We start from the raw sequence: 27,912 nt of genomic DNA, 5'->3' as shown, positions 1-27,912 counted from the left end.
CATGGGATACAGTGCAGAAAGGACTCCTGGCAAGATTCAGATGTAAAAAAGTAGCATACAAGAGGTAGAAATAGGGACAGGTAGCCTTGGAGGGGGAATATACAGGCACTGCCTGAGCTTGCACGAATAGGCTTTGCAAAGTCAAAGCCTGCTGGAGCTGAATCTGGTAAAAAGGACATGAAGGGCAGTGAGGTACATGAGTAGCAAAAAAATCTTAAGTCCACTGCTGAACGGGACAAGGAACCTGGTGACAAAAAAATATGGTGAAGGCTGCAGTACTTAATGGTTTCTTCAGCTCAGCCATTACTGGTAATGGTGACCCTCAGCAATCCCAGTTCCCTCAGACGAGAGGGAAAGCCTGGAGCAAGGATTCAGTAGCAGATCAGGCCAGGCTGCTTTTAAATGAACTGGACACACACATGGCCTGATAGGATGCCCGCAGAAGTGCCAGCAGGCCACCAGGACCTGGTTACAGACAGTGATGAGGTAATGGCTACACAAACAGCAAGGTGGGACTGAAAACTGGCTGAACTGCAGGGCTGAAATAGCTGTGATTGGAGGCATGTTTGCATTTTAGTAAGGATAAAATCAGGACAGCTGGCAGTACTGCTCAAATATTTCTCAATCAGCATGGGAAAGCCCTACCTATGCTTGGTCAAACACCTAGAGATCAGACTGTCGTAGCTGAGGAAAGCTCCCAAGGCTACTGCTCTGCTGCACTTAGAAATTCTAGGACAATTCATAACCCTGATATATTCCCATAATAAGAATTATACATCATTATGTAAACAGAGGTAGAAAGTATTTCTAATGGAATTTCTAAAATAGCATTTTAAAATCCCCATATATAATAACAAATAGCTATTAAGCACTTAGAATTTAACAAACTATGTATCATGGCATTGGAGTCACCTTACAAACAGGCTTTTGCATTTTATTGTTGTGCAATAGCAAGTAGACTGCTTCACATTATTGCAGCCAATTTCATAGGCAAATCTTTGTAATCCTTCCCTGTGAAGGTAATCCCACTGCTTCAGTGGAACATAACATTTACAAAGGGGAACTTTAGATCTTGACAGGCAAGATAAGATACTGCCATTAGGCTCAAAAGATAGAACTTGTCTGCAGTATTAAAGGGAATTACAGTAAAAAATAAAAATCAATGTCATACAAATTGTTTTCTTTTGTATAAACTGAGGCTTATTATCTGAGTGCTCCCTCTCCTGACCCCATTTCCTAAGTGTGGCAACATGAACACATTCTCACAAGCTCTCAAAGTGTGATCCATGCAACAGAAGTTTGCACAGAAGGACTTGAACTTCAGAAACCAGGCAAGCTTTCCTTACAGACAGGTCCATGCTGTGGAAAAGACAAGTGAAATGAGGTTTGCCATGTTCAAAGATGGTCAGGGTAAACCAGCTCTGATGCAACAGGTACATAAGGCTTAACACAAGTGCAACACACAGGGACTTGGCTCAGACAGAACAAAAGCCTACATAACTACCATAGGCTACCACACCAGAGCACGATGATGCCTGATCAACCCAAACCAGAAGCAAAATGCACTTGAAGTTGTCCTCAGGGTTTCTTTCAGAATGCTAAATTAGAAGGAATAGGATTTTGATTCATCACACAGGGTCATAAGTGTGCAGTGCCTGTCTCAAAAAGATCCAGAAGAGTTTCAGCTCAGCTTGTTGTAGTTCAACATAAACTGAAAGGTTCTTCTCCCCACCCCCCCCACCCCAAATTTGTCCTAATTTTATTTAAGTTTTACACTATACTGGTAGTAAGACTGGATGCTTGCCAGCCTTCTGATCTGCAGCTCCTTTCCAATCTGCTTCCCCAGAGATGTGCTGGAGATGAGTACTGTCCATGGGCTGCAGAAAATTAACTACACACTTTTTAGGACAAGGGTTTTTCTCTCATACACCTCTGTAATTCCTCGCATAACACAGCCTGAGTTAAATGGGATCACTAAACATAGCTAAAAATACAAGTAGGGTAAAAAAGAGGAAACTGGACAACATGGAACTTCGACTGCCTCCATGTAAAACTCCAAAATCATGATCTGGAGGAGTCTGTTATTCTCAGGTTCCTTTAACTTATTTCTCCTGACAGCTTCTTAGTACAGACTTTCTAAACTGAACATGTAGTGAAATTGAATCCAAGCGAGTGGCCCTCACAGGCCTTTGGCTGCAAAACAGCTCTGAACATCCTGGTCCTATTAACTGGGCCATGGCACAACGGCTCAGAATTTTCTTTTACTTTCCCCGCTCTTTATGTGGCATACAGGGTATAGAAGGGATACTTCCAGCAGATAAAAAAAAGCAGACTATGATCTTGGCACACAAAAGAGACCAAGTATTACTATGGCTATGTACATCACTTAATTCACACACACACACGGCTAATGTTTACTTTAGAAGCACACTGCAACAACTGGGGTGCAGGACAAGCAGTGGCAAATACAAGCTGTGAGCAATTGTCACAAAGCCTGAGTCATGGAAAAGAATACTGAGGCCACAGGACCATTTTGATTGCCTAGGATTTCAGCACATCCACACACTACAGCCTTTAGTCACCTTCCCACCTTCTCAGTCACTGAAGCCCTATTAACCCTAACATCCCAAGCACCCATCTCAGTGAAACCACCAGTGCCACACCATATGCTAAGAACATTCACAGACAGTTGGGCTCATCCTCTATGAATTCACCCCTTTCTTTTCTTTAAATCCACTTAGACTTTCGACCTCCAGCACATTCTGCCTTCCTGATCTAATTACGCACTGTAATAAAACACACAGATGAGTCGTTAGAGCTGTTTTCACTACAAGCAGCGCTCCCTGTTCGGGCAGCATTTTACAGCTCCTTCCTCGCAGCAAGAAAGGGACTTCCTCCTGTCCAATTTAGATGATGGTCATGTTTGCTGGGAATTCAGTGTAATTTTTTTCTGTCAGAAAAGGATACTTAATATTCGAAACCTCAGCTTTTGCATTCTAAGCCTCTAGTAAAAGTCTGATGAGGGAGGTTATTACACAATAAGCTGCATTACTGAGCCTTCCTCAAACTTCAAATTTCAACTGAATACATAGAAGCAAGAAGGAAATACCTTTGACTTCTGCAGCTAATGCAAACCTTACATATACATTGTGACAAGTGCTTCTTTAAAGTGGTTCACTTTTTCAGTAACATTACCCCTGAGTGCTTTTTCACCCCCCCAATATAAGTAATTTTAGGTTTTGGTTTTTTGTGTAGAAAGAAAAACTACCCCAATTACCGTCAGTCCCAGCACAGCAAGCAGACCACATTGGTTTGCTGAGGCTACCCTGACAACTTGACAAACTGACCAGCAGCTCAGAAACAGATCTGGCTTTCCCCTTCCAAACTAGGAATCAAACCTTAAACAACTATAACCCTCAAACCTTGATGAACATGAAAGCAAATTTTTCAATAGCATTTCTGAAAAAAAAAAAAAAAAAATCCCAAACAACCCAAAACTTAGACCAGGCACTCACATAACTTGAAGAAGCACTAAAAATTTAATTTTTCTTCTGTGTAAATCCACACTGAAAACAAGCTGGCATGAGTCAAGTATTAAGCTGAATACACAGATGAATACTGGATTTTCCCAGAAACTTTAAGACATTTAAATACAGCTGAAAAGCCTTGGAGAAGTATTCACAAAATGACTGAGGGAGATAGCTTTCTCCAGGCTATTTCTACAGCCAGTGGAAAGTCTCATCCAACAGCTAGACACATCACATCTCTTCCTGCCCACCCCATCTCTTCACCAGACACAGTACCACCTCAGGTGGTAGCCCACGTGAAAGAGTCTACTATAGCACATGTTCTTTTTCTGAACTAAATTGCAAACTACATTTTTTAACTAATCTTTTTTTCATCTAATTATAGCTTTAGGTAACATCCCCAACAAAGTATCACCCAATACACCCATACATTAATCATAACTCTCACTTGTGCCAAGTGATTTTAAAAAATAATAATCAATGCATGCTAAGGTATTAAATGCTTAAGGGAACCCCAATTATAACAGTCAGCCAAGCCCCATCATGTCTCTGCCCATTTTCACGTTAACTTTTGTACAAACACACATTCTCTGGGCAAAATAAAATAGTAAGAGACTGAAATAACAAGCTTCTTTTGAAGCTCCTTACCTGTTCATTCAAATACCTAGTTTCACTTATGCTGCCTGATCCTGGCACACAGAGTCCCAAAGGACACACCAATTCATCTTTGACCATATTCCACATCAGATGCACTCTCCAACCCCTTTTAGGATGTGATAATTAAGTACCCTTACAGATCTCAGAGAGGTGTGGCACTCGCTCAGACCAGGCAAAGGTGGTCAGCCAGCCACTATTCCATTCCTTCCCTAGCCAGGGAGCTTTCAGACTATAGTGGACTGGCCTTGTAGCCAGTCATCCCTCTCAGACATTGCATGCTTGCATTTGAAATGCTGCCTTGGTTTTGTCATAGTGTTCACAGGTTGCCTAAGCAGGCTGCTCTGTTTTTCATGAACATGAAGTTTATTGCAGCCCGAGCTTTGCTGTGTTCTCTTTTCTGACTTTATGAGCAAAGATTTCTGTGAAACTACATTACTGAAGAAGGAAGGTTTTTGAGTATGCACTAGTCTTTTACTGAGGTTGTCCCTGTGCTTGCATAGGGAGAAAAAGCACTTATTGATCTATGTTGTACTATAGGAGCAAGGGAGGGAGGAATAAGTAAAATAAAATAAATCTTTTTAGCGTTCTAAGACAAGAATGCTATTGTGCCAACCCTACTATGTGAGCTTTGTTCTGTTCGATTCTCTAATTAGCTGTTCTTAGCAGGCTTAGATGCTAAATGCACAGCTGTGACTATAGAGTGAGGACCCAGCTGGCAGTAACCAGTGGTGCCTAATACTGAGCTTTGTTTCAGAAAAACAAAGTACACAAATACAAACATAACCGGGTTTAATATCAGAAGCTTTCCCTGTTCAGCTGCTCAATTCAAATGCGCAATAGCACAAATGTCTGTTCTTTGAATATGGTTGCAAACCACCATTCCCCAATGGAAAGCACAGGCATACTATGCAACTACTTCTACAAAATGCTGCTTAGAGTAGACAAAACCAGATCTATTTCAAAATAAGAAGCCACATGAAGTGATCTTTAGAAAGGAGATACTCACTGATAAATAAACAGAAAGGTACACAGGCCTTTTGTATTAGTATCTTAACTCTTCCGGCATATTCTAAGTAGTACTTCTCTCATGTCAAGTTTTTAAATGCTACATTCACATGTTTTTAACCTCATTTCAAATTTTACTAAAGAACAACTTTTCAGCACAGGCAGTCAAGGGTCATACAGATATCATTACAAGACCTCTGCTATCACTAAACAAACAGTCCTATCATGTTACCTGAAGTTACAAAACATGTTACAACCAACAGAAAAGCTACCACTTTAGGCAAAGCACACTGTACTTACTTCCCAAGGATTTTAAAATCAGCTTACAATTTTTTTTATTTATTCACTGTAATGAGTAAAGGACATGTAAGGAGCAGAGCAAACACCTGACTGCACTGAACAGAGGATGGGTCACACCTCCCTGACTCAACACATTCCACTGCCTGCTGCTGCCTCAGCCCAACACCTCTGCAGCAGCCACTTCACACTATGTCTCACTTCAAAGAGTATTTTTCCACTAACTAAATCTCCGCCTATTGAAACCAATGGCCACAAAGCAAACGAGCTCATCCCCTTTTCTCAGGGTTTATTCCTTTTCAAATCATCAGGCTCAGTTCGATTCTTCCCCACCACATCCCTCCGGATTAATTGCACATTAATTGCAGTATTTCCTCAGGAACAAGGCACTGTCACAGTCACCAACCTCCTCTCTGCTGTGAACTTGTAAGTCAACACAGTTTTCTTCTGGTCTCTTCATTAATTCTGCTGTCTGAAATCCACCTGGACATTCTAAACTTCTAAAACATGAAACAGAACATGTGGGGTATTTGTGAAGTCATAACAAGCTTTGTGTTTTCCCGAGGTACACTGATAATGGCTGACCTGCACCACGTACTATTAAGAGGCTGATAAACCTCATTCTGTTAATGAGATCTACTGTACACAAGGTCCATGCAATTACCACACACATTTTTCTGTATTTTGTAGTCCATATTAGCATAGAGTATGATAATTCCAAAACCAGTACTCTGTAGACAAAAAAGCACACTCCGCTTTTGGCAGACTAACTTCTTCCATTTTCTGGCTGGTTAGAGCCACACTAACACTCGCCAAACTAAGATCGGAACTGTTCTGCTAGGATCCCAAACACTATTAAGTGCTCTCTCATCATACATAAATCTAGCCATGATGTTGGTACAGTGTTTCTTCAATATTAGACACAGATTCAACCCTGCTGAAAGACAAACTTTTTGCTTTCATGTTCCTCACTATTTGTTAAATATATATACACTGCATATTTGGCTTATCAAAATGCATTGGGGGGAAAATGTCTATCACTTTATGAAGTTTTTCAATGTCTCAAACATTGCATTTTCTTGCCCCTGGCTTCTACTGCCTTTTCCCATTTAACATCCCCTACCGAAAGAAGGTTTAAAACTATTTAACTTTAACGAGGAATGAAATTCAGACTCAAAAATGCCAACAAGAAATACAGTACCACAAGTCTTTGTCTTTTCTCCTCTATCTCAGCCCTCTCTAGAGTTACAGGCATATCCAATGCAGCCTCCGAGAACACAGCCTACCTAAAACTAGAGGTCAACCAGAAAACTGCCACGCAAGTACTTCCCTGATGCAATACTCTCCGTCAAAAATTCATTACTCACTGGACCTCTGGCAAGCACCCTGGGAAAGCAACCTTGTCTTTCAAATGAATGGAAGGTAATGGAAAATAAGAAGCTTGCCCTTCAAGAGAGGTTATTAAAATCACTGCATAGAATAGAAGGTAGAGCATAGGCATCCTCAAATCCAGGATGCAAATTAAAAACTTTGTTGATGGTACTCCAGAGGCAGTTCTGTTAAAAAAAAACAAAACAAACCTCCATTAACTTTCCTAAGCTTGAATCCCCATTGTAACTTGCAAGCATACACAGTAAAGTTTATGGTTATTAAATGTATACCCCAAAGTTTTGCCAATCCCCTTATGGTTTGACTACCTAAACATGTAGCAGGAAAGCTGTACAAGTAACAGGAAAAGACAGTTTAAGTATACCAAACCACTTTCCATCATTCATCAGCAGTCCTGGCTGACTGCGGAGGTACCACCAGATTCGAAATCAGTCAGTGTAACTTCCATATATAAGAAGGGACAGAAGGATGATCCAGGAAATTATAGGCCTGCTAGAACCACTGGATTCGAAATCAGTCAGTGTAACCTCCATACATAAGAAGGGACAGAAGGATGATCCAGGAAATCATAGGCCTGCTAGTCTAACTGCAGTACCAGGGAAGCTGATGGAGCAGATCATCCTGAGTACTGTTGTGCAGTACATGCAGAACCACCAAGGGATCAGGCGCAGTCAGCATGGGTACATGAAGGGCAGGGTCTGTTTGACTAACTTCATCTCTCTTTATGACAGGGTGGCCTGCTTATTGGACAAGGGCTGTAGATGTTATCTAACTTGACTTTATCAAGGCCTTTGACACTGTTTCCCACAGCATTCTCCTAGAGAACATGGCTGCTTGTGGCTTGGATGTGCACACGCTTTGCTGGATAAAAAAACTGGTTGGATGGCCAGGTCCAAAGAGTTGTTTTGAATGGAGTTCAATCCAGTTGGTGGCCAATCACAAGTGGTGTTCCCCAGGGCTCAGTGCTGGGGCCACTCCTGTTCAGCATCTTGACTGATGACTTGGACAAGGGGATAGAGTGCACACTCAGTAAGTCCGAAAAAAATTGAAAAGCTGATTTTTAAATCCAGACCTCTGCACTACAGATACTGACATACAGTCCCATCCATAAACCCTACATTATAAACTAATCTAGGTGGCAAATTTTGTCTTTCATTGTTCCAGTACAACACCTGCACTCTGTGGATGGTAGGGATATAGTTTTAACCTGCAGCTTTGATTTAATAATGGTAACTTACTTGTCATTTCCCCTACAGATTAAATAACATTTTTCTCCCTGAAGCTTGCCTCCTCTCTTCTTTGATATTTATAAATATATATGTACATGGACACAAATATACAGATCATAATATACACACACATCCATTTATATATGTATCCATTAAGATCGATAAATTTTAAAAGGCCATCAGGCTCCTTCTTTAAGAAGCTCAAGATCAGCTGGCTTCTGAGCCTGTGTTTAAGTGGTAAGATCTACCACCCTTCAATAAGACCTGCCTAATCTCCTCTTCTGCTCCTCCACTTGGCTGGGGTGCCCAGAATTGTCCTCAAACCCCTAGGAGGGTACCACTGACATGTGTGTGCCCCCTCACCTTTGTGCAAAAAGCACCACAGCAACATTCACTGAGTACTTAGGATAACACTGGACATTAGAATAACATAGGGTAAGCATTAGGATGATGTTGTTAATAACTGAACTTCTGCTCAAGGTACTGTTGTGACCTACAAGCTCACTGTCAGGACTGGGATATAAAAGATTACTTCACTTCAGGTTATCAGTAAAGCACATCCACTGCACCTGGGCAGTGAGAAAAATTACTGTACACCAGGTTTCGGCCAAACATGAACTGAGTCCTTGAAATTACAGTTTCCTGGAAGGCAAGTTTTTAATGAGAATGGCATTTGGAAGACAGATGCTTTTTCAGGTAGAGAAGCTGAAGACGTATTACTCATTTTCCCACCAGTCTTCAAAAGGTCAGCTAACGGGTATGTGAAGCCACACCACAGAAGAGTTTATGTACCACCTGCTCTCAGCCACTAACACTAGGGCAGGCAGACAGGTGTGGGACTGTCCCTTCTCCTCCCCATCCATTCTGTTTGGTTCCTCCTCAGATTCCTCCAATCCTCTCCTGGAGGCCCTGCCAGACACCTCAGCACCCCAGAAAACAGGTGCTAACACTAACCCAGCCACAGGACACAGAAGTGCTCAAGCAGCTTATTAGCAGAACACAAGTTTATCCACTTCACTTAAATAACCTTTAAGTTATTCATCTGAAAATAAAAGCTGGCACGATTACGAAGGTTTTTTAAAAAGTTAGTAATATTAATCATCAGGCTTGCTGCTCTTAAATACCAGCTTTGAACACATCCCAATTTCCCAAACTATGCAAACATCGTCTTCAAACTCAAGCACATTCCAAATGATACAGAAAAGAGTACATCTTTGGAAATAAATAATATTTTGTTTACTCAATGTTAGACGTTAACCTACAGTAAGATAGTGAAGCAATCCATGGAAAAACACACTAGTTCATTATTTGTCCTACCTACAGGTCAGTCTTAAAGACTCACAAGTGACACTCACAGTTGGAAGCATTGGACATTATCAAAATAATTACATCTTGTTGGTCTGTGTGTTTCAATACAAAAATTATGAATTACAATATTTAAAACCAGCAAACCTGCTCATAGAAGTAGTTTATGTTAACCCCTTTGATATTTTGTAAAATAAGACATATAGTCAAATAACTTATGTTGCTTTTAACTTGCATAATTTGACCTATGCAACCTTCAAGGTCCGAAGCTGGTATTTTCCATTCCAAATACACACAATCATTTAAGCTGAAGAAATAACCACCTCATACTACTATCCATGAACCAAGTAAACTTGTTTTATGATGGAAAGCACAGGCTTGCTGAAGAGCTTTGGTGACTGTTCATCAAATCACTGGATACCAGCCTATGTTTGCAATGCACACTTGGAGGGCCTGCCTTCCTGACCAATTTTTACTGGAGATATTTAACTGACTTCTGAAATCAGCTCTGCCTCCTTTTCCATGTGTCTTACACTAAAGAGGTAGATGCTGAGTCACATATCTTCCTGAATTAAAACTGCAGCAGTATAGCAGGAATAGACATGGTTCATGGACCTAGCCATATCAGAGCATGTGAGAATAGATACTACAGCAGTTTTGTGACTGTGGGTACCCGAGGAGCCCAAGCAAGGTAACCTGTGTAGCAGGATTGATTGTTATGGGGGAAGAAGCTTTATGTGAAAATGTATTTCAGACCAGAACACATGATCATACAGTTCAGCACAGAATTCATACAGTGCTCCATAATCTCTATCTTCCTTAAGACTTTATGCCTCCTCAGCTGACAGTCCCATGTATTTTACAACAGCTCTAGAATGGCTTTGCATCACCAGAAATTTACTGTCAGGAGCAGCTCTAAAGAACTATTCCCCAAACTTAAAGAAAAAAATGATGGTGCCATGCCAGACACAAAAAATCTGTCACTACACTCTGCAAGAGCTTATAGATGGTGCCCTTGAATCAGAATGAAGGAGTAAAATCTGATTTAAGCAATAAAGTATCTTTATTCTTTGACCCAACTTTAAAGATAAACACCAAAATCAACTAACACTCGTAGCAAACAACTGCCAGCAAGCTCAGAAAAAAACCAACTTTTTAGTGATGATATTTCAACACCACCAATTTGTTATATAGGTGTAGATCTATACAATAACAAGATCAGAGGTAAGATGTAAGAGCAAGTAAGTTACTGTAATTACTATTTGCTGACAGCTATTGCTGAAAGAATAGCTTCTCCTTCTGAAAAATGAACACTGCCCTTTGTAGCATATATTTAGCTCACCCAGGTACAGAACAATTAAAAAAACCCATCATTTGCTTCTCTTCTACCAACAAATGGCATTCAGTCCAAAGTACCACCTCAAGCTCAGCACTGATGAAGAGCATTGTTACACCGTAGTTCTGAAACCCTGAAAACCGTGCAGGTGAGGAAAAGAAGAAGCTTAACTTACAAACTACTGGGTTGCATGGTTTAAGTTTTTGATACTTTTTTGTCAATACTGACAAAGATCACCTCAAGTACAACTGTATTCAAACTGCAGGATTAAACTTATCTCTAGATCATCACACCCCTAGATCATCAACTACCTGATGGAAAGGAAAACTGAAACTGTCTAGCTGCTTTTCTTGAGGTTAAGATGCCTGCTCCTTCCCACTGTGCTCTTCATGAGGGACACAGTATTTCCCAAGGCAGCTGCTTGTAGCACCCACCGGGTTTTTAACCCAATTCAAGGACATGTCTTATCAGGCTGATTAATGCTTAACTACATATCAACCCAGTCACAAGATACAAATGCCACAGCAGAGGTTTCCCCCATTGTTTTTTTAAAATGTGTATTACTCTAACAAGCCAGCTGCATTCAGCTTCTCAAGATATCCCTGGAGAAGGGTAGTAAGAGACAGATGCCTTTTACTTTCCTAATGGCCACTGACAGTTATCTGGAAACTACTGCCAGGTAACACCACACACTTAGTAGTTTAAATCAGCAATGATCTTAAAGACTTGCTATTCAGTCTGTCTCTAGCCTTTGATCTTTTAAGGCTAATTCTGCTTGCACTGTCCTCTACACAATTTGAAATACACTTTTTGGAGTTAACTATGCAATCCCTGGACTCTTTCCCATCTGTACATAAAATTTATTAACATACAGGTAATTGGTATATCCATATTAACCACCTCCCAGTTTTTTTACAGGGCACACTATTTATGCAAGAAGCATTTCCTAAAGCCAGTGAAAAGAGCATTGTAGCTGCCAGAGAAAATAATTCAAGTATGTGGTATTTATTGCCTGTGTTGAGCTTTGAAATGATGATCAGCCCTGCCACCACGATGAACCAGAGTGACAGAAGTTACACAGCTTCATCTACCTTCAGCTGGCATCAGAAAAGAGCAGGAGGAAAATATGCCATCGTGAGGAATTTCAGTCACGGAACGACATCTTGCCTCTCTGTAAAGGGCAAGACTAACCCTGCTACGGAGGGGGAAAAAGCTCCCGGCTGCTAGTGCTATGCCGCAAGGCACCGCAGCGAGCCGGGCAGAGCAATGACCTCCAAAGGACCCGCTGCTCTCCTCGCTGGCTCTTGGCTCCGGCTCCTCAGCGCACGCTGATCACTGCAACTGCGCTGAGGGACACTGCGCCAAGCGCAGACCGGCATCGGGGCACTGCTGAGAGAGCGAGAGCAGAAAGGAAGATCAGGGGCTGGCGAAGGCTTCCCGAGGCATCCGGGCAGGCTGCAACCCGAAGACACATTTGCAGTCTGCGTACCACTGTAGCCATGACTGCTGGCTTCTGACCTGTGCTGGGCAGCAAGGATACGTCCCAGCAATGGCAGTTTCCTTCACAGGTGTGGTGCAAGATGCACAGCTAGCACCCATTCCCTGCAAGGACTGCAGTCTGCCCTACCTGAACACTGTGCCATAGCAGCAGGGGCTCTGCGCACACTCCAGCAGCTTCACTTGGGCTGCATCTGCCGTGGTCCCCCGACCAGAACGTTCCCCCCTCAAGCCACAACACTGAAAGCCCTCCAAAATGCCAAATGCTGCTAATAGATCCTCATATCTCCTATCAGACACCAGCAAGGATCTGGTACAGGCAAAATAAAGCTTCCAGCTTAACATGCTTCAAAATAAATCTAGTTTACCTGCAGCAAAAGCTTTACACAGGGAACCCTGCATGAAGTGGGGATGATTGGGGGATTTAAAAAACCCTTCCATTGTCCCAAACCGAAATATTAATCTAGATGGGACTGAGCAAGAGCCAGGTTTTTGCCCCTCACACACTGAAATGAATATGCAGCAACCCCTGTTACATACTACCTGTGAAATTGTGGTTTTCTACCTTTAAAGAGAGATTAAGAAAAACAGTTAAAAATTCTGAACACTAAATAGAGCTATCACATCCCCTAAAATTAAACAGCCATCCTGTAACAGTTTAAAAGGCCTTAACCTTTGTCTCCTCTTTAATTACCACTCTCTGCCTTTTTTTTCCCCAAGATGTCTCCTATTCACAGAAAACTATACCTTTTCAGTCATGTGTAAGACATCCGATTTGGTTAAAGAAAAACCACCTTTTTTTTTTCTTTTTTTACACACCCTCCACCACCATCTCCAAGAAACCCAACAAACTCTCTGCTGACAACGCAGCAGCTCCACTGCCTCAGTATTTTGTGCTGAGAAGGTAATTTGGACTTTAAAAACCACTTCTTTTCTTCCTAATGCTTTTCTATCAGAAGCAATGGACTGAGCTACTTAAAAGCAGTTTTGGAGAAAGTCAGAGTGCTGAATAGCTTATAATGATAGCTTAAATATGCCTGCTGAAGCTTTTACCTTCAGACACATGGCCCTCTCTATTCTGATTATCATCTCTGGACTGAACCATCACTTTTGATTACAAAATAGCTCCTGAAGAATCACTACTTTCAGCAGAGTAATGTGAACCAGCTCTACTTCTGGTTTACTTTAATGCACCAAGCTAAACGCTGAACAAAATAAATTTGCAAAGGCTCCTGCCTTAGAGATAGATACAGCAAGAGCTGAAAGCAGGCACAGCACTAGCTATCCAGTTTTCATCTGCCAGGGTGCAGGGACAGTTATTTTATCTAACTGTTGAATTAAAATAAACTGCTCAATAACTTACCTACAATACATACCACAGTGGTTTATGTCTAACAGTTTAGGCACAGACAAATAACAGGATGCAAGATGAACAGTCTCTCGCATTTCATCAAGTTTCACACTTAGAACATAGAAGAATTAATCGTCCAATAAAAATGAAAAGGTAAATAATGTCTCAGTTCACAAATAATTCCAGGGTGGTTTTTTGCCCTCTCATTGCAATAAGTATTTGCCAGCATGTACCCTACCTACAGGTCTATTTCAAGGTCACTGCCAGTCTGGTTATATTTAACATTTTACTTACCGTTCCACCTTCTTGCATCATAAGATACTCTAACAGTTTAACATCTGTGGTTCCAGAGTAAATTTACAAAGTGCACAAACATTCTCAAAAAGCTCCAAATATATATTTATACATGCATAAACAAACGTATCTCTCCAGCTACGCATGCACATCCCTATAGCAAAACCTTCAAAGAAAATTGCTCCTTTCATTTTCTTCCACTCAATTTTATAGCAAAGAAAACATCTACTTTTGAGGACAGTTGAATTTTTACCCTAAAGACCCATCTACAGAGACATGCTGATGTACTGCCCAAATTTATCATGCAGCAAAGACATTTTTCTTCCTAGAGAACAAGGAAACACTGGTTTGAAAAACAAAGAGCTGAACCTCAATCCAGCCAAAGTTTTTTCAGGAGAAAAGAGGGCTGAACTTGGGTTAGACAGCTCAGAGCTACCTTTAGTCTGCTTCTTGGGATATCTGTGCAGCCTGACCCCTTCTAAACACATTAACATGCACACAGGAACAACCAGTTACAGGCAGCACTGTGATGGTCATCTCTGATGACACCTTGGAGAGCAGACAATAGTTTAGGTTGGGATATAACCACTAGTGCATTGAGAGTGCAATCCAAGTGCCTGCTCTCCATCAGCTCAGACACATTTAAAGGTGTCTGAAATAGGAGGAAAAAAGGATGAGGGAACTGGCTCAGTACTCAACAGCCTGCAGTCCAAATCAGAATCGTCTGATGCTTTCCAAGTTGGTAAAACAAAAAGTACTGCTAAGTCAAGACTGTGCGAAGAACAGTGTGAAGAACAAAAAAAACATCCCAGTCTTCCATGACAGGCTTCCAGGCTAAAACAGACAAAAGAGGGGCCTGAGTGTTTTGGGGCAAAAAGCAAAAGCTGAATGAGGCATTTTTAGAAGATAGTTGTTGAGCACCGCAGGTCTAACTACCTATTTATTACCCAGCCATAAGCATCCATTAATCATAATCTCAAATTCAAGACCTATTTGTTTATGTATACATAGAAGTGTAAATGACCTGGTTTTCTGTGAATTTTTCTGCCTGTCACTCACCACTGTGTTGCTGAACAGAGGCATTCTTGGATATCACGTATCAAAGATCACATGGTAAGTAATCAAACTTAATTATTAATCTGTGCACCCAGGATTCCTGGAATTAATCCAGTCACTATCACTATTTCAGTCTGAAACTCAGTAACTGATGGCCCGTAAGGGCACAGTAAAAATTCGTATCTGAATACAGCAGAGGTGCCATTTAAGTCAACTCTCAATCTCCATTTCTGAGTCTAAACACAGTTCCTTCGTGCTTATTTTCACCTCAAGACATTTTTACCTATCAAACCAAGGGAAGCAAACTCTCCATAGAAGCATTAACAGCATGAAATTAGACATTATAACCTATCATCAGGCTTCTTTAAGTGTAAGAAGTATTCATCCATTCTCCCTTGTTTCCCTTCTACCTCAAAATTGGTTAGAAGCCACCAATGCAATTTCAAGACAGCATGCACTATTTTTTTCCTCTCCTGTACTATTAAGAACTTTACTCAAAAGCAAAATACTTCCTGCAACCACAAAATACTCAAAATGAGTTTGTGTCTGCTAGTTCCCCTCACCATCCCCCCAAGCTGCATCCAGTGATTCCAATGGTGTATTTCACCAAGCAATAACAAATGACACTAGATCCCACTTGAAATTCACTGCTTAACAACTGCCACTCATCACATGAGGTAAACCAGATACCACAGAAATTACTTTAAAGTTCAGCAAACCTTACTTCTGGCAGAGGGCTGGCCGGTTTGGTCAGAATTCCTCCCACATAAACAACATTGGGTAGCGTAGGTCTTGGAAACTCCAGTGCTACATCAGTACAAAGCATCCACAGGCTGGATCCATGGACCAAGTCGTACATGGACCGTTCTGGCAGAACCTTGTATTTCTGCATTATCCTTTCATATTTTGGCAGAACCAAAAAACTGACTCCAAATCTTGAAACAAGATAAACAACAGTATTTTTAATCCTCTCAAATAGATTCATGTGATCTGTGAGCAGCGAGTTAAATTCTGGAACGTAAGACAGGGGAGCTGGAGCACCCACTTCTGCTGGATACCAGAGGCCAGTGGAAAAGACAGCATATTTAACCCCTAAAAGATGAGCTATAACAAATCCACACATCTCATTGGGATCTACCAAGAGCAGGTCAAATTTTTCCTGTTTCAGGGCATGCATGAGGTTTCGGTTGCCAACAATCATGTCACAGTTCTTGGAATAGTGGTCCAGGATATCGAACAATTCGAGGGCTGTCAGTCTCCCAGAGAAAATACTCCTCATCTTGGACTGCAGAAAATCATCCGAGGTGCTGCTGTTAAAGATCCCTGGGTAGCGCTGAAGTCTATAGTGATTAGATGGAGGAATCTCTCTGCCCTCAGAGAGAAGAAACACTGTCTGGTGACCTTGGTCATGCAAAGCTGAGGCCAGAGTCTTGAAAATATAAAGATGGCTTTCAAACATAATTGGCGGCACAACAACGATTTTGGCAGCCCTCGCTATCCCAACAGCACTCCACAGGAGAATGAAAGCTGGAGCAAACGGCTTCATAGCTGCAATGAGAAACAAAAGCATTACATCAACAGAAAACAGGTTTGGATGCTACCTGGGATATTTTTTAAAACTTACTAGTGGCTGAGCCATGAAAGCTAACCACATCTCCCAGTTTCAAAGACATCTTTGCAGTGGTCACAGGGGACAAGAGAGACACTTGGCTTCAGAGTGTCTTTAGTAGTGAGTGCTTGGTTTCCAGCAAGATCTGCCCTCTCCCTTCCCCTTCCAACTAGCATTAAACAAGAGACTTCTTCCCACACAGATACTGATATGGCACCTGCACTAAATGGCAGGAAAACTGAGAAAATGAGGCTACTACCCTCCAAAGAGATACTGCGTGCCCCACTTAAAATTATATATGCCATCCAACTGATGGAAGATCTTGACATCAGCTCTGAAAGGCAGACTCTCCTACATTTGGGTTTATATTTAAAAGCACAACTGCATTACTATCATTGTAATATATTAAGCAAATAAGGAAGATACTCAAATTCTGTACTTATTCACACACAAGACTTGAAGGATACAGCACTGGTGATTTTCAGAGCACAGGACATAGGTAATTGTTATAAATAGAATTAAGTCTTGCCGCCCAACTAACTTCTATTATGTCTATCCTAATGTTGTAGTTAGAAAGTACCACACTTCGCACTACTGTTTAACATGGTTAGAAGCATTTCTACCACAAGGTCTTATCTGATAGTCACCCACAGCATTCAAGCCATCCTTTTCAACCAGCAACTCTCCATTCTCATTTAAGGATAACATTTTCTGCCATTTTGTTTTCATATAAGCCAACAGGAACAGAGAAAAGGATTTTTTTCTCCTGAAAGAACATGCAAATTCTCCTGTTTTTCTTTAGTATCAACTCTGATCAAGACACACAGGGGTGAAAAGATCTGGCAAAAAGGAGCTACGAGCAAATAAAAAACAACCTAATTACATTGAGCTTGCAAAAAATTACACTTTGTGTATGAGAACAAGTGAAATAACAGGAGTTAGTACTACATCTGTGAACACTGCAACATCTACTGAAGCACTTTCAGAAGCACTTGCTTCTGAACCTACTTAAATCAGCACTTGAGCATCCACTGCAGTACAAACTCTAAACTGTGCCATCCTAAAAACACAAAGCTCCTGACAACAGCAGGCTGCCAGGGAAACGGAAAATACCTTTTCCCCCTCCACATTTTGGTGAGTGAAGCCTATAAACTGCTGAACGCAGCAGATGAAAGCAAAGCACATTAGAAGCACAGAGAGGGCACATCTGAAAGCTCCTCAGTCACTTCAACCCTCCTAGGACAGAGAACCGAGTGCAAGCCAAACCAAACCATCTGCTCTTCTCGTGCCAAAGCAATCCACATGGAAACCCGAGTCTGCTGCAGTGTCCTCTATAAATAAGCAAAACAGAAAGAGATAACACTGCTACTCAGACTTTCTCAGCTCCTTACAGTGTAGTCTTATACCCTTCCTACAAGAGATTGCTCAAGACTTAAGTTGGGTTTGTTTTTTGAACTTATGTAGGTTACCAGCTCACTAACAGACCATCTCATATTTGTATTCCTACTATATAATATTGAGATTTCTGAGACATGTCCCAGTTTTCTCCTACTCCAGCTTCGGCAAGTGGCTTGACTTGGAAACATTTAGAATTCTGTGAGAAGCATGCAGCAAACTGAAGGAAAGCAGGAAAAGTACCACAAGGTATACTGACTACTTAAATAGAAGTTCTCACACAGAAGTTTTCTTACTGGATTTGAACCCTCCTCTGCCTTTGTCTTCAGAAACTGTTAGCCACTGCCTAGGAGATAGGCAACCATCTCTTACAAAACTTAACCAGTTTTAAGCTAATTATTACCAGCAGTAGTGTGTGCAGAGACACCATTTGCGAGTTTTTTTTCATTCCTATGGCAAAGCCCACAGCACGAAGATGCATAACAAAGCCTTATAGTATCCATTGGCAAGTAGTGAGGAACATCCATGGAGAATTTATTGAGATCTCCACACTACCACCACATTCACAGGCTGACAAAGTGTTCTCGGAAATACTCAAGACACTTCACTGTTTCTAGACACAAAGGTTGATTTTACAGAGGTAGCACTTCAGGTGAAGAGGGAGAAAATTACTTTCTGCAAGTATTATCAGTAGCATATGAAATCTTACCCACACTGCACCTTTGTCTGACATTAAGAGAGCTCAAGTTGTTTTTCTTAAACTGCCTCAATTAGTGTGTTGGAGATTACCCTAAATCAACACCTTCAGCAAACTGTAGCAGTTAAATCAAACGAAACAGCAATCTAATGCTCTCTCCAATACAGCTGGAAAAAGCATTCTTACTACTTGAAAAGCATCTTACCTCCCAGAATGATGCCCTGACCTACCAGAGGGTTTAAGGTACTAAACTACCTTTTAAATTTAGCCCTTTGCTTTCACTGGAGGCTTTCTAGAAAACAACAGTAACTCACAGAGCTCAGCTGCCCTTCCAGGAGCTCCTGTACAAAGGATGTGCTAGCACCAAGCCCTGCTCGCTGTCCCACTTTGCTGTCCATCCATAGGTTTCAAGCTGCAGCAAAAGGTTGTGCAACTGCACAAGTACATAGGCTTGTCACAGTATTCAATATTGATACCAACCAGCTGTGCTCTGCTACCATTAACCATTATTACCAAAACTTGGAAAAGAACTATTCTATCTCCCCATGCTATAAACATTCCCACAATGTTCTGTTACTGCTCCTGTCAGCAATATTACAAAACCATGTATGGTGGGGGAAGATTGGGAAACTCAAACAGTTCACATTTGTCAGCGGTATAGATCAAAGGTACTAGGAGCCCAAGGGCTAATCATGATCCAACAAGTTGCCAGACACAGGTATGTTGGGCTGTACTTTTATCTCCTGACCAGACACAGGCTCACCACCACACAAGGTACAATCCTTAGCCCTAAGGCCTATTTTCCACAGCTGATGTTACCCACATGCCACCAAAAGCCGTGGGAACTAGAGCTCTGCTTCCCTGAAATGACAACAGTACCACTGCACTGCTTCCTAGCCCCTCCCTCACCAGCAGCAACACTTTAAATGGGAATCATACTCTAAAGCACTACCTAACACAAATATTAGTTTCTCTTCTGGAGATACAGCAGCAACAAGAGATGACAACACACTTCCCCACAAGTCTGTAGCTTGCAGTATCTTCATAACTGATAAATCATCACTGCTCAAAAATGTATTATGAAGGTATTATGCAACTTTCCTTTTCAATCCAAGCATCTAGACAGGAAAAACTACATACAGGACCCACCATGCCATGGAGATACTAAATACACAATGTTATTAGAGAAATGTCAATTAAATGTCATTTTTTACTGAAAAAAAAAGCAACTTGAACTTCATATTGAGCCTTTGGCAGGAACCTGCAGGATCTAGCCTCATCATTTCATCCCCTGGCCAGACAGAAGCAAAGGGCTTGGAACGTTTGCATTTAGCAGGAACAAGGGCATTATCTAACAGCACTCAGGGCGGTGAGACACTCAAACAGGTTGCCTAGGGAAGCTGTGGAAGCCCCACCACTGTAAATGTTCAAAAACAGGTTGGATGGGCTGCTGAGCAACCTGATCTAGTGGGAGGTGTCTCTGCCCATGCAGGGACATGGAACTAGATGATCTTTAAGGTCCCTTCCAACTCAAGCCATTCTATGATTCCATGAATTAATCATGAGCACAGTCTGGCAGACTAGGGCAGGTAGGGAACAGGTAGGTGCTAGGTACCACCAGCAGAGCAACCACATGTCTACCCAGGCTCAGCTCCAGGCTTAATCCCAGATGCCCGTTCCTTCCAACAATCCCCAACAACAAGCTTCTCCAGCACATTGGTTATTTCCACAAAGGCAGGGAGAACTGCAGGGGCTTGCCCATTTCAATGGGAATTTCGGATTCAGCTCATCTACAAAAACACTTGAGCCACACCTAGACAAAATGGGCTTTACAGGGGTCAGGAAAATCAGGTGGTGCTCATTTGGAAGCCAGCTAATCAAAACCCGAGTACAGAGACTCTTCCCACTAACTTCCAATCATACCCTAGTGGTGAACTCCCAGCATAAATCGCTTGCCAAAATAAACAGAAAGGATCAACATCCAAGAGCTGCTTCCTGTTTCTGAGTATCAGGAGCATGAAGAGAATTGTCAAGTATCCTGACAGAAAAGAGCAAAGAAAACCGAAAGTCATAGGATGACACCTTTCTTCACAATAGTTAACAATATAAAACCATTTTCTACCTTCATCCTAACTCCTTCTCCTTAGGATTTGTTTCCATTAAATACGATGGCTTTGGTATCTGAGCTTGTATATAACAACCTCTTATGACAGAGGGTGAAGAGGAATAAAAATTTTCTAAAATAATTTTAAAACCAAATCAAACAGAAAACACCCCACAAAATTATCAGTGAATTTACACCATCACTACTTTCAGCCAAAGAGCCCTAGAAGTAAAAACAGGTACAAAGAAAGAGATGCAGATTGGCTTTGTATGAGTTAAACCAACTGCTCCTGCCTGTGAAGAGTTCGCCTACTGGAGTGCAGTAAGAAAGTTATAAAGAAATACCAAGAGGTTAAACATTAAACCTACTCCAATGGCTTTTCATGAAGTTAATGACCTACATATGTTTTTTTCAAATGAAAGAGAAAGTACAAGTTTTAAAGTGTGTTGCAGAAAATTAAGCACATCCACAGAAAACTGCTGGAGGGATGTCTTCTGTTAACTAAAACAGTCTTAAATCCTCGTGTATTTTTTTAAGAAGCGTTTTTTGCATTCAACCAGAAAGAAAAAGCAGGATTTAGAACAAGAGCTGCAACTACACAGAAATAACTGACTCAGAAAGAAAGGAGGGAGGATCCTTTCCTCCCATTGTTCACAAAGGCCAGATGCTTGAAGACTGGGCAATGTAGAAAGAAACAGATATATTTACACTAGTAGAAATTATATTAAGAAGTCTTAATGTTTAAATTATTGTAAAACTGAAATAATACTGCAGTTATATTTCAATCTTAAAAATGGTTTAAGAATAATTCCACAACAATTTATGTAACAGTCAATTACAATACTGGAATATTTACCAAAGATTAGATTTACTGCTTGTCTTTAATAATCTGCTAATCACTCTCCAAGTAAAACTTACAGACATGTTTAGTTTATTTTACTTTATACCTCTGGCTGCCTACCTACTGTTTTTGAATCACTGAAGGTTTGGGTTGGAAGGACGTTGAAGATCATCTAGTTCCAACCCCTCTACCATGGGCGTGGACACTTCCCACTAGACCAGGTTACTCAAATCTCGCAGAAGTGTTTTCAAGCCAGCAGTACCATTGTCAAGTATTTTCCTCCATTGTAGCACAATCCAAAAGCAAGAGAGGCTCTCAAGCACCTCTGTATGCAGTACAGCTTGAATTCAAACTGCATATTTATCGCTACTCAAAAAAGTAATCAATACTTATGCATTTACACATACCGTAACAATACAAAAAAGTTTTTTATTCACTAGTAATACAATGCTCCTGACTTCTAAAGCCACAAATGAAGTTTTTAGATATTGAGATCAGTGATGCTATCAGCTTTTTTAAGTTCTTCCCTTTCACCTTTCTTTACATTTGCTAAGTTCACCTGGGCATTGTGGCCAGAAGACCAGGACCTATGCATAGAAAGGTGTCCTTCATACTAAGCAGCAGGGCTGTACTGACAGTAAAGAAGCAATCTTTCTAGCTGCTGCTGATTGTCACCTTACCCAAAAGGCTCAAATTACTCATTACATTTTAACAGTACGCATTAAAAGGAGCAGCCTTACCTCTGCCAACCCAAGCATGGCTTCCGGTTAGCACTGAAGTGACCATGCCCAGACAGAAAGGTAATGATGTGCACCCTGGAAGTGTAACTATCAAAAGTAGGGGAAGTTTGAGATTTCTGTGCATTTCAGTAAACTATGAATACCGCAAACTATCACCAGAGCTGTGGTAAGGAGCAGAGTTCATACTTGTTCACAGCATTGTACTCTCTCACATATCAGTTTATTACCCAAAACTCAGTCTTTTGAGAAGGATGATAAAAACCCTGCACTTTTACAATTGTATGCTCTAAAACATTTCCCATCACTGAACTGAGGCCGCTGGAAAAAGGGCAGAGAAACAGAATACTTCTTTGGACAAAAGAAAGGTTTATGTTATCAGTAACTAACTTTTTATTAAAATTAAAGTTGTAAATCTGATGGATTTTCCACATAGGGAGAGTGGATCTTTACCAGTTCACAGTTCCACACAACAGCACATATTGGCCCCTGGCCAGGCTGCTGCAGAGCTGGTTGCTTTGCTTTCACCAAGCCACACTCAACATCTGTTAACACAACACCTTAGATCTCCATCCGAGGTAAAAAATCTGATCCATAAGCAGTGCATCATCACCTCAGCAGCCAAGCCCACCTTACCATGCCCACCAGCAGCATTTACCACAGGTAAACATTTAGGAATGTGTTTTTTACTTGTGAGGCAGTATGTATTGTAGCTGTAAGAAGAGACATGGGTTGAAAATACAGCAAGAAAAATCCTGAGCTAGGTTGTTACTGAAAGACAGCTGGTTACTGAGAGCACTACAAACTCCCTCTGAAAAGCACATAAGCAGCTACTGCCTATGGCTTGCTACCACTTGTAACAAAAACGAAGCACTGAAGGAGAAAAAAAAAAAAAACAAGCACGGCTCTGAGTTTGTAACCTGATACGTTACCTATGTTACCCGATTTATTGAAGCCCCAGTTCTGCCTTGCCTACTCAATCCCATTGGTGTTAACTTACTTTCTGTGCAAATCTGTTTGCTTTAGCTGTTATTAAACATCATTTTATAGATAAAGCATAGTATCCAAGCCTCACAGGCATGTAAACATTTCAATTAAACAAACACAGAACCAAGCCCTACAATACTAGTTGCACGACTGAAGGCCCTGTAAGCAAAGCATTTTATCAAGCCTCAGATATCAAGGAATGACTAACAAAAAACACAGTCAAGTATAAAGCTGAAAGAGGAAGAAAATATTCCAAGACAAATAAAAGGTTCTCTAACACTGCTTACAGGATGATTGACAAAAATACAAGCACCCAAAACAAATCTTAGCTGTATCAGCCACATGCAAGCAGCTGATACTAAATGCAGTGCATTGACTCAAAATAGGGGAAAAGAGTCTGTCTTTCTATTTGTGGTATTCTCCAAAATATCTCACAATACAAATAATTTTTCAAGTCCCCTCAAAACATTTTAAGATCTAATAGTAGTCTACATGAGTATTCTTTGTCAAGCACCAAAGCCAGCAAATGCTATCCATGTGAGGAAATGCACTGACCTAAGTATATAGAAAAGCAAATCTCAGAGGATGATTGAATTATCAGACGCAGGAAGATTTTAATTACCAGTATAAGAAAACACAGGAATAAAGACCATGTTCTTCAAGCTAAAGTACAACCCTAACTCCTAAACTCTTTACACTGGCAACTATAAAATCCTTTAGGCAACATTGCTGCTTGCTGTACTGGACGTATTCTGTAGGTAATAGGAAATATTATTCCATAATGCTTTAGGACCATTAAAGTAAATCAGGCCAATAAGCTGACTTCAGGCAGCAAACTGCAGTTTAAAATAAGGAAGCAGTTGCTACTAAGCAACGCACGTGCCATAAAACAGACGAAAGCATCAGAAATGTGTGAATGCACACAGCCTTGGAGCAGCAAACCATTATATTATCTAGGAAGAAACTCTGATAACAGGTATTGCACAACCTTTGGATTTATACTCTTAAGCTTTTCCTATCACACATCTTGTTACTAATTGCTGAAGTACTGCATGCTATGATTGCTACTTTGTGCTGCAACAGTTTAGGTAAGTGGCAAGATTTAGCTCGCAACTGCAGGCTCCTGTTTCAACCAAATGAATAAATTAACCAAGAAGTGGAAATTATTAGTAAGAAGTCACGTCCACATAAACAAGGCCAGACTTCTGCAGTTACTTTTGTAGTTTCTTGAACAACTATACATCCTTCTACCCAATGACCGAAGCATTTCAATCAGTACAAAGAACATCACATCTACAGGTAAAAGAGCAGAAGATTCACAGGCATTACAATATCACTGTAATCATCTGTGAGAGACTTACTCCTGTCAGTTATACAAACAGCAAAGGGGTTATAAGATGAAGTCAAAAGGACATGCAGTTTATGAAACCTTGCTTTAAATGAGGTTATGGAAGGCAATCCTAAACTTCTGAAAATAGTAATTATAACTAAGAAGATTGCCTTTATTATTTGTATTATTGCATCAGTCTTTTAAATTGAAGTAACTTATAACCACAGGAAGGCCCACTTACTTTGGGATGGTAATACTGCAGAATTGACAGCATCAGTCAAGAAGATATTTACCTGAAGGTAAGGACTGAAGTCTAATTAAGTGCTTTTATAATGTGAAGTATATTACAACAGGGCAAAGGCCCATTTCTCTTCACATGACTTAAATTTCTTAACACTCCATATGCACTAGAACTGAGCAAACAGTATTCAGTTAAAAAGGTATACTTTACTGTCACAATTTAACCAGTACCCATTTTAAGATTCAGCTGCACAAGGTGCTGGGCCATCCTGTCTAGACCATGTTTTTGCCAAGAAAGGTTGGACCAGATGATCCCTGAGGTCCCTTCTAACTTGGTATTCCATGATTACATGATTTTTCAAGACTGAGCCCAAATAGCTGCATGAAAGTGAGTTTGATAAAGATTTTACACCCTAAGGAACACTAATGTTTGCAAACCTACCAGATACACTAGTTAAAAAACTCAAGAATATGTTTTAATAACCCAAACGAAAGTAAAAAGGGCAAGAAGGAGAATGTTCTCTTTTGTCTTGCTGTGCACTGGGCAATTCAAACAGTATTTTAAGATCCTTATAATCTGGAAATCTCTCACTTTATGTAGAGGGGATCAGCATTTGCAAATGCTAGTCTACCTGTAAATGTTTTAGTAAAAGCAAGTGGTATTTTAAGGCTTAGTTAGGCCTAGAAGCATTGCATGAAGAAACACCCCGTGTGGCCGGTAGGTCAAGAGAGGTCATTCTCCCTGTCTGCTCGGTCCTGGTGAGGCCACAACTGGAATACTGTGTCCAGTTTTGGGCTTCCCAGTTCAAGAGAGACAGGGAACTACTAGGAAGAGTCCAGCAGAGGGCAACAAAAATTACCAGGAAATTGGAACATCTTTCTTAGGGGGAAAGGCTGAGAGAGCTGGGACTCTTTAGCCCGGAGAAGAGAAGGCTAAGGGGAGGCCTTATTAAAGCCTACAGGTATCTAAAGGGTGGATGCAAGTGGATGGAGCCTGACACTTTTCAGTAGTTCCCAGTGACAGGACAAGGGGCCATGGGCAAAAGCTGGAACATGGGAAGCTCCATTTAAACATGAGGAAAAATTTCTTTATAGTGAGAGTGACACAGCACTGGAACAGGCTGCCCAGGGAGGCTGTGGAGTCCTCTTCTCTGGAGATATTCAAGACCCACTTAGGGTGCTCTAGGGGATCCTGCTTTAGCAGGGGAGTTGGACATGATGATCTCTAGAGGTCCCTTCCAACTCTCAGAATACCATGATTCCATGAAAGCAGGACAGCAAGACCAAACAGGCTCCAAGATCCAGCACTATAACCCCAGATCCAGGAGCAGGGGAAAGACAGTGCAGACACACATCCTCGACAGCTCATGCCAGGCTGTGCTTAGTACTCTGAACCCTGCACCAGAACAAAGCCAAACATGCACGCACAAAGTTGCAACAGACCTGATGCCCTGTCCTGGACCTCAGGACCAAAAGAAAGCACAGTACAGAAACCTGAAACAAAAAGCCTACTACAAAACCTATGCCACTTGAACAAATGCAACCTGACTCCATGTACAGGTGACTCAGATTTCTCAGCACTCTCTGCTATGCAGGTCTTGTCCTTCCTGCCTATGGTTACTCCACCCGCAGTACCTTGAAAAGATAAATGCTGACTACACATAGTGAAAAAGCCATCTATTGGAAATGGAGACATATTCCTTGCAGAGAAGTTTGTCTAGTTTATCTAAAACAATTTGAGAATGTTTTCTGACAAATTTTACACCTTCCTCACAGATACATTAGTTTTAAACACATTCTACCAGGATTTTATTTCAACTTCAATAATTCTTTGAGGGAGTTCTTCATTTTTCACTCCAGCTCGCTTCAGCTTGGTACAAGCTCGCCCTGGTCATGCCATCACATGACACCTAGAAACACAATGAACCTCTCTGTTCAGTTTCTGACTTCATCCTATAGCAACAAACTACATTTTAACAAGCCACAAACAGAACTAGAAGGGAAACTATAGGTTTGTTTCTACAGTACGAAATACAACTTTATTCAAGGTTAAAATACTTGCTTAAATAACGTTTTGCTTTTCTTCACCTCAATTCAAGTAAGTGAATTGCTCGAAACAGTATGCCACAACAACACGTTCCAACGCTCCGCTTGTTCAATCTGTTCATCATTAGGTTCTGTTTTGAAATTTACAGGTAGGTTTTTTATGGCAAGTTACTGCCTTTTGCTTTCAGAATTCTGTTTTTAGTGTTTGCTCTGAACTATCTCTGAGTAGAATTCAGTTGTTAGAATGAGGATTTGAGTACCGTATGTAACAGCTTTTCTCTCTATGTAGTTCAATCCTCAGACTTTGATTCTAAGCGCAAGATCACAGCTATTACCAGGGAGGGAACAAATATCAACTTAGGAACCTTCTGAAAGGTGCAGACTGTGCTCCAGTAGGGGTCAAGAAAAGACACAGGGTTTTTGCAGTGGCTGTAGAAAGATTTTTAAACACAAACTTCCTGCCAATTCCTAGCATCAGTGGCTGACTACAATGGATTGTAACTTCAGAAAGAAGAGGTCTAAAATAAGGGCTTGGAGATTTTCAAGGACAACTTGAGAATAAAGCACAATCTGTTAATTTACAAATACCAATGAAAAAGCAAGCAATAGATCCAAAGGCTGCAGAAGGTCAAGATAAGGATGATTGACACCTTTAAGACTGTGACTGACAGAAAATAACCTAGGTGAAAAGCCTAAACCAATCAACAATAAACCATCAAGATGCATAGTAAATACTTCTGCATGTGCCCATGTGTCTGTTCCTACCCACTGAAACTGCACTTTCTAGAAGATGAGGCCTTCCTCCACTTTTGGAAAGAAACTGCAACTTTTTGATCAGTATTACTATATGATGACAAACATATGATGAAGGTTTGTAACAGAAACACACTCTCTTAATTACAGCTCTGCTATAGGCTATGTTAATCCCCTAGTAAATAGTTTAATGCAAGATAGACTGTTTAGTATAAAGTGTAGTTTGAGAT

At 40.9% G+C, this 27,912-nt stretch overlaps 1 protein-coding gene across 5 annotated transcripts in view; it reads right to left on the bottom strand.

Annotated features, from left to right (window-relative positions):
- Nucleotides 1-27,912, bottom strand: part of UGT8 (UDP glycosyltransferase 8) — a 45,928-nt gene that overhangs the window by 9,168 nt on the left and 8,848 nt on the right. For all 5 annotated transcript variants that reach the window (XM_051616995.1, XM_051616993.1, XM_051616996.1 and 2 more), the window contains exon 2: nt 15,668-16,491. In XM_051616995.1, coding sequence (XP_051472955.1) covers nt 15,668-16,489 — 822 coding nt within the window. In that variant the 5' untranslated portion in view covers nt 16,490-16,491. The remainder of the gene's footprint in view (nt 1-15,667; nt 16,492-27,912) is intronic.

The sequence above is a fragment of the Apus apus genome, chromosome 4, assembly GCF_020740795.1.
Source record: "Apus apus isolate bApuApu2 chromosome 4, bApuApu2.pri.cur, whole genome shotgun sequence".
Taxonomy (NCBI): Eukaryota; Metazoa; Chordata; class Aves; order Apodiformes; family Apodidae; genus Apus; species Apus apus.
The sequence above is the reverse complement of the archived record's forward strand: the minus strand, read 5'-3'. Positions and strand labels throughout refer to the sequence as shown.